The 8,351-nt window shown below is 40.3% G+C and overlaps 1 protein-coding gene across 1 annotated transcript; it reads right to left on the bottom strand.

Annotated features, from left to right (window-relative positions):
* Nucleotides 1-248: 248 nt before the first annotated feature.
* PGCKA1 (PDCD10 and GCKIII kinases associated 1) lies at nucleotides 249-5,168 on the bottom strand. Its single transcript, XM_075266204.1, has 2 exons — nucleotides 5,121-5,168; nucleotides 249-1,125 (listed from the first exon to the last, which is right to left on the bottom strand). The coding sequence occupies exons 1-2, from the start codon at nucleotides 5,150-5,152 to the stop codon at nucleotides 315-317; spliced, it is 843 nt and encodes a 280-aa protein (XP_075122305.1). The 5' UTR covers nucleotides 5,153-5,168; the 3' UTR covers nucleotides 249-314.
* Nucleotides 5,169-8,351: the final 3,183 nt, after the last annotated feature.

The raw sequence follows: 8,351 nt of genomic DNA, 5'->3' as shown, positions 1-8,351 counted from the left end.
TTCCAAACAGCACGCTCCCATAGAAATGAATGGAAGCAGCTGGCTACGTCCATTCATTTCTATGGGAGCGTGCTGTTCAGTACGGCTGTTCCGAACAGTGTTCGCTCATCTCTAAGATTCATAACATTCAACAGTGCTTTAGAAGGACATCACGCTTTAGATGATGTGCAATATCTTCTAGATCCATTTTTTTCCAAAAAACCTTTAAAATTTCCAGCCAGAACTTCCTGAAGCAGAAATGACCATCCAAGTTCTTCCCATAAAAAGTTTGTTTCATCTTTAAAGTGCACTCATGTACCACCAGTCACAGATGTCTAATAGTCCTCACATTCTTCTCCAGCTATTGCAGCGGCCAGTGCTGCTAGTGCTTCAGCTACATCTGGATCCAGATCATCATCCAGGTATATCCCATTTGTAACTATTATCCCTTTCTTGGAACCCCGTGCTACACTTCGTTCAATCATGATGTCAACCAATGAAGGGAATCTTGACCTCTCTATAGTAACATGGTCATCTGAAGGAGAACTTGGTCCATGGTTAACTTCATCTGAAGGATCATTGTTAGAATCCTGTACATAGTTTACAACTTTGGCAGGACCATTGAATTGTATAACAGTTCCATTGTCATTGGACGGTACTAAGTTTAAGTAACTACTTTTGACCTCGAGTATTGCACTTTCTGTAAGAGAAGTATTTTCCTGCATTGATCCAGAAAGTTCATGTTGAATGCATTCTGGCTCATCTGAATTTGCTGTATGCTCATCTGGTTTATCTAACCTATGTTGACTTGAAGTATGGCTTGAAGTTGACTGCAGGTTGTCATTAGACTGGGAGGAACTGTCATCTCTATCTTTGACATCGTCTACAAAGTTCTCATTTATAATGGTGTATGAAGGCAAACTTGTTGGTTCTGTGGCGTCTGCTTCATCAGTTTTAGCATTGATCTTTTCTGGCGCGTTGTACAAATCATGTGGACCAGTGAATCTGTCTCGTTCGATGATGTTGTATCCCTCATTCATAAGTTCACTGATCTTTATAGTTGGTGACGTGGAACGGTCATGCTCGTAGATGTGTGCTTCGTTCACATATCCATTTGTCGGTGGTTCTTGTGGTTTGAACATATAACTAAAAGACAACAGAATGTTACTTGTACTTCATCGTATATACATGTAGGTATTAAAAACATAACTAGATTCTGACATATTCCATTCTATGACTATTAAAGAGAGTCTACCACCACCAAAATTGCTTCCAAACCATGTATATGCTGTTGTGGGAACAGTTAGGGTGTGTTTACATGGAGGAGTTTGCCGTGGATTCGGGGGTGGATATCACCGTTCTCGGCAGCAAGATTGCACCAGGGATATTACCATAAACCTTGTGCGGTCTTTTCTCACCACCCACCACCAGTTGTTTCCTCTGTTGCAGAGACATCACATCACTACATGCATATGCCTGATGAAGGGACTCGATCTCGAAACATTGCAGCAATACTGGATAATGAGTTGTATACTACTTCTTCCTTTCATGGGATGACTGTTAATAAATCCTCTACAGATAATGTTTTTGGAGTGCTGACACATCCTATACCCTGTATATTACCATAAGACCTCTCATTAATCAGTAACCTACCTCACCATGGGTGTTCAGATATACAATATGAAGTTACTTTTCTGGACACTGTATACAAGTATCTACTTGGTCACTGTGCAACATTAGCTTCTCTCTGCTGTTCATTAAACTACTGGACACCATCGCTATGCTGTAAGACCCGCCCTTCTGACAGTGCGCTATTAACGGCACCAATATCTCCAGCACTGGGGCACATACTTGGAAAGCCAACAGTGTGCTGAATTCAGTTTACTGTTGGCTTTCTAGCGGTATATAATACCGCACATTGATGAGGAGGTGAAAGGTCCACTTTAAAGGGAATGTGGGTGCGGGTTTGAAGGTTTCATCTGGGGGCAGACAAAGATTTTGTCTTTGACATGTAATGATAAAACTATTCTTGACGTTTTTAAAAGTAAACATGTCCCCATTGTACAAACTTCTCTTTATAAGCAAAAAGTTATTCTGGACAGAACTCCAAACTTTGGTTTGAGAGCAGCAAAATAAGACCTGCTCTATCCATTGCCAAAATGACAAGATACCCCAAATGGATCTCTCTCTAATCCTGTTTGGTACCCCACCATAATGGACAATGAATCTTTATGAGACACATTAGACACGCGTGTTATGGGTAATTTGCAATTTGTCTGCCATCCACCCCACTGCCATGGCACGCCTCTGTGACATTATTTACAGTTCCAGGTGAATATGCCAAGCAGGAGCTATTGTACTGGGTACATGAAGGTAGTTATTAGAATATTGCCGTAGGGCATGTGCATTGATCTCCAAACCTGGTAGCACAAGAACACAGACACAAGGAAAAACAAATACAAGCTATAAAGATCTTTTTATAGTGCAGTGTATAGTGCCTCTGTTTCCAGGAGAAAACACTTTGGAGACCAGTTTGATGAACACTTGCCTCATCTACCATCCACCCCCTGCCATGACGGTGCTTGTTATTTGCACCCAGAACGCATGGTCCTATTCTTTCTCCTTCTTCTCATCCTTTCCTTTACTTTTGGGTCATTTCTTCACTCCCTTTGTAGTCTTTCTTGTACAATTTCCCTCTATTCAGTAGAAAAGAGACTAAATGGGGCTGGAACCCTTCTCTCCTACAGCCCTATAGTAGCTGTTAGGATACTTATACCCTTGGACAACCCCCAAAGTCTGTTCGCAGTATGTCTTCTGAAACAGTTAGATATTGAGTTACTAAAAATTGGAGAATATTGTAATATTTCCAATGGGTAGTAAAATAAATAGGCAAGTTGTTGGCAGACTCTTTGGTCAACAGTCACCAACTTGGATGCAGATATGTAGAGATCCTGTCCTGCTCTCTTCTCTATGTCTGCCAGTCTTGTGCATCTTACCCCTCTTGCCATACCTTATACCTTTTTGTGCTCTTGCATTAGTACATTCTTAAAGGGAATGTGTCCCCAAAAACTGACAATAGATGATTCCGCAACTTATCTGCTCCTCCTCCTTCCTCAGATCATGTCTACAAAAGTCTCCCATAGACGTCAAAGACTAGGCTGTAATCTGTTGCTGCCTATGGCCATGGGTATGTTGTAAAACATGTAGAGAAATAAAAGCAGCTGTATATACAGTCCTATGAAAAAGTTTGGGCACCCCTATTAATCTTAATCATTTTTAGTTCTAAATATTTTGGTATTTGCAACAGCCATTTCAGTTTGATATATCTAATAACTGATGGACACAGTAATATTTCAGGATTGAAATGAGGTTTATTGTACTAACAGAAAATGTGCAATATGCATTAAACCAAAATTTGACCGGTGCAAAAGTATGGGCACCTCAACAGAAAAGTGACATTAATATTTAGTACATCCTCCTTTTGCAAAGATAACAGCCTCTAGTCGCTTCCTGTAGCTTTTAATCAGTTCCTGGATCCTGGATGAAGGTATTTTGGACAAACAATTCAAGTTCAGTTAAGTTAGATGGTCGCCGAGCATGGACAGCCCGCTTCAAATCATCCCACAGATGTTCAATGATATTCAGGTCTGGGGACTGGGATGGCCATTCCAGAACATTGTAATTGTTCCTCTGCATGAATGCCTGAGGATTTGGAGCGGTGTTTTGGATCATTGTCTTGCTGAAATATCCATCCCCGGCGTAACTTCAACTTCGTCACTGATTCTTGAACATTATTCTCAAGAATCTGCTGATACTGAGTGGAATCCATGCGACCCTCAACTTTAACAAGATTCCCGATGCCGGCATATGCCACACAGCCCCAAAGCATGATGGAACCTCCACCAAATTTTACAGTGGGTAGCAAGTGTTTTTCTTGGAATGCTGTTTCTTTTTGGACGCCATGCATAACGCCTTTTTTTATAACCAAACAACTCAATTTTTGTTTCCAAAATGAAGCTGCCTTGTCCAAATGTGCTTTTTCATACCTCAGGCAACTCTATTTGTGGCGTACGTGCAGAAACGGCTTCTTTCTCATCACTCTCCCATACAGCTTCTATTTGTGCAAAGTGCGCTGTATAGTTGACCGATGCACAGTGACACCATCTGCAGCAAGATGATGCTGCAGCTCTTTGGAGGTGGTCTGTGGATTGTCCTTGACTGTTCTCTCCATTCTTCTTCTCTGACTTTCTGATATTTTTCTTGGCCTGCCACTTCTGGGCTTAACAAGAACTGTCCCTGTGGTCTTCCATTTCCTTACTATGTTCCTCACAGTGGAAACTGACAGGTTAAATCTCTGAGACAGCTTTTTGTATGCTTCCCCTGAACAACTATGTTGAACAATCTTTGTTTTCAGATCATTTGAGAGTTGTTTTGAGTAGCCCATGATGCCACTCTTCAGAGGAGATTCAAATAGTAGAACAACTTGCAATTGGCCACCTTAAATACCTTTTCTCATGATTGGATACACCTGGCTATGAAGTTCAAAGCTCACTGAGGTTACAAAACCAATTTTGTGCTTCAGTAAGTCAGTAAAAAGTAGTTAGGAGTATTCAAATCAATAAAATGATAAGGGTGCCCATACTTTTGCACCGGTCAAATTTTGGTTTAATGCATATTGCGCATTTTCTGTTAGTACAATAAACCTCATTTCAATCCTGAAATATTACTGTGTCCATCAGTTATTAGATATATCAAACTGAAATGGCTGTTGCAAACACCAAAATATTTAGAACTAAAAATGATTAAGATTAATAGGGGTGCCCAAACATTTTCATAGGACTGTATATATATATATATATATATATATATATATATATATATATACTACAGATATTATACTGATGTCTGAGTAGTGCTCCTATATTTTTTAATGCCATGATTATAGTCACTTAGGTGTCTGTTCACATGAAAGCATGTCATAAACTACTTAGCCATGATAAGACATGCTATCTGCGAACTATCTTCTAACTTTCTACTGCTAGTGTTTTCACTCTCTTCAGTATATACAGTAGAGCAGACAGACAAGAGCAGCAATACAACATGGAAATACATGATATATTAGTTACAAATACGCAGCATACCTGTTCAGCATTTTACAGCAGTTGCACCCCATCTGGTTATGGTCTCTTAATACCTGTATGTGAAATAATAAAAACAAAAGTCAAGAGAACCATTCACCGCTTCCACCAACTCCTAGTCGTTGCATCCTTAAGGGTAAGTTCACACGGTGGAAACCTTTTCCACCATGTGGCTATTTCTCGCGGCGAAGCCCCAACATCCCGAATGAATGCGCCTAAGCAGGAGGGTGTCTTGAGCTGCAGATGCCACAGCTAACTCAGCTGCGGAATCCGCGTGAAGATAGGGTACGTCGCATAATCTTTCCACACAATGAAAAAAATCGCTAGCGGAAAAAAACTGCAAGTGAATTCCATTTAAATGAATGGGAGGCATTTCTGCAGTTGAATTTTGAGGCAGATTCCGCGTCGAAATCCGCCTGCCAAAAACTCTGTGTGAGCCTACCCTAAAAGTTTTGGCTCCACTGATTCTGTTTCAGTTGGAATTTTTTCTCTAGCCCCCACCATTCCTGGGCAATATTTTTTGTTAGTTTCAGCACAGTTATGCTCTCTATTGTCAGTTGGGTTGCCCCTGTCCTTCTGCTCTTAGCCTAGGACCGCCCACTTGACAGTAGAGAGCATAATTGTGCTGAAAGTAACAGAAACGATTGCTCAGGAATGGTGGGGGCTAGAGTAAAAATTCCAACTACAACAGAATCTGTGGAGCCTCACCTATTAAGGATGCAATGTGATGATTTGGTGGAGATCGTAAAAGGTCCTGTTTAATGCACACACTACAGAATCTACGTTTCCTAAAACATTGACCAGTAAATATAAATCAGTGGTTGTGTACTTCCATCCCGTATACACTACAGTGAGCTTGGAGCATGCCTGTATTCTAGTACCCACAATGTTAATATATACTATATACAGTTCATCCCTTCCTCCTGGTGTTCCTATCTGCCACTGATCATCTTATGTGATATTTCTGACTACTTTATTCTACTGTCTGACACAATAACACATTTTATATCACAATTTGTTTTTTGTGCAAAACTCAATACAAGACTATAATACAACAGGGAATGCAATGACACCAAATACCTAACTGGTCCCTGATGGCTCATAACAGAGAAAAAAAATTCAGATCATGATGTTTCAAATAATTTATCATGTCCATCATGGATCCTGTAATATTAGAATTCACAACACTAATGTCAACAGAGTCTAATTCCCTGACACTTTACAAATCACTTGCGTAAGGCCTGGTTCACATCTACGTTTGGTAATCCGTTCGGGGGGGGGGTCTACATGGGGACCCTACCCAAACAGAATACCAAACGCATTGGCAAGCGATGAGCTTATGAAAGCACACAGACCTCATAGACTATAATGGGGTCTGTGTGTTTTCTGTACAGTGTCCGCACGGAACATGCAGACAGAAAGTACTTCATGATCTAGATTCCTGTCCACATGAATCGTGCGGAGACCGCGTGGAAAGCACATGGATCCCATTATAGTCTATGGGGTCCATGTGCTTTCACTGCTCACCACTTGTCAGTGCATTCAGTAGTCCGTTCAAGGGGGTCCCCATGCGGATGTGAACCTGGCCTCAGGCTCTTTCCTGGGTATAGTATTAATATGACTTGCTTAGTAATTTCCCCCATTTACCTAAGTACAATACACTGCTTGTTTTCCATCAGGCATCAGTGTCAGAATAGTGTCAACTCTATTTGTGCTTACAGGAGCCAGAAACAAAAGTTATGGGGCTGATCTTATATTACAATTACGAATGTGTGAAGATATTAATACCATAAAACAGGACTATTACATAACTCACAGTTCTGGAAATATGTTCAGAAAGTAGGAACATAAAGCTCACCGACAAGGTATTCCATTAAAGGTTAGAGATGGACGCCACATGTCTGCAACAAAACCAAAAGTGCATTGCTGTTAGAAAGTATACAATCACCATAAAATGTAGGTAAATACAGTAAATTTGTCCTTACTAGAGATGAGCGAGTACTGTTTGGATCAGCCGATCCGAACAGCACGCTCGCATAGAAATGAATGGACGTAGCCAGCACGCGGGGGGTTAAGCGGCCGGCCGCCGTCAAAGCGGAAGTACCAGGTGCATCCATTCATTTCTATGGAGCGTGCTGTTCGGATCGGCTGATCCGAACAGTACTCGCTCATCTCTAGTCCTTACATCTGGAATCAGTAGGGTTGGATTGGTGATGTACTATCAAAAATTTGTCTTTTGGCTATATTCACATGACCATGCTCATTGTTTGCTCATGAAAAATAGTCAAATTGATCCATTTTCAATGGCCATTTTGCACCCCTTTTTGCATTGGTTTTTAATGCACCGTTAAGAAAATGGATGAATTTCATTGGTCTTTTTATTTACCCAGCGATTCATTTTTAACAGTTGTAAATTGGACCTCAATCTATGTAATAATGGACTCTATTAAGTAAGTAAATGGGCAAATACAGAAAGCGTCCATTTTTTAACGGACTGATTTTCCTGTGCATCAAAAAAAATGGGCCTGTGAATACAAAGCCATGGTCCTGCACTAACAACAGGGATCACATACACGTATGACCATGTCTAATCTGCTTAATCTGATCATGGCAGATATGGGGAAAAGCAGAAAGGGACTCTGAAGACATTAGTACACAGGTTCATCTTGGGTATAGGCAGTACACATCATAAGTATATATTTGTGTAGTGAAAATCACATTATAGGCTATAAAGGGAATAAAATGAATAAACAGTATGCAAGTGTAAAAGATAAAAAAAAACATGCAAAAGCAGTATTTGTACACGTAATAAGGAGCTACAACACAACACAGATTAAGTCACATTTGGTGTCACCTAAACCATAATAACCTATTGTATAAATGTAAAACAGTATTTTTGAAAATTACTCAAAGTACGAATGTTGTTCATTTCCATCAAAACTGAAATGAACCTTGAACATGTACCGAAAATGGTCCTGAAAGAGAGTACAGTTATATGTGCAAAAACAAGGCCTGGTATATGGGACTAAGAAATACCCTGAATGAGGATTACCTGGACATGTACGTTCTCCTCTGGTTCTCCATTCTACTCAGCCTGGATACATGTTTATATTGTGTGTTTTTTAATTTACCCTATAGGCATAAACTACACAACAGCTGTGCAAATCCAACCCTCAGATAGGTGAACTCTATTATTTATCTCATGTCAGAAGCAGCCACACCCGTAATACTGTT

The sequence above is a fragment of the Leptodactylus fuscus genome, chromosome 1 (genome assembly GCF_031893055.1).
Source record: "Leptodactylus fuscus isolate aLepFus1 chromosome 1, aLepFus1.hap2, whole genome shotgun sequence".
NCBI lineage: Eukaryota > Metazoa > Chordata > Amphibia > Anura > Leptodactylidae > Leptodactylus > Leptodactylus fuscus.
The sequence above is the reverse complement of the archived record's forward strand: the minus strand, read 5'-3'. Positions and strand labels throughout refer to the sequence as shown.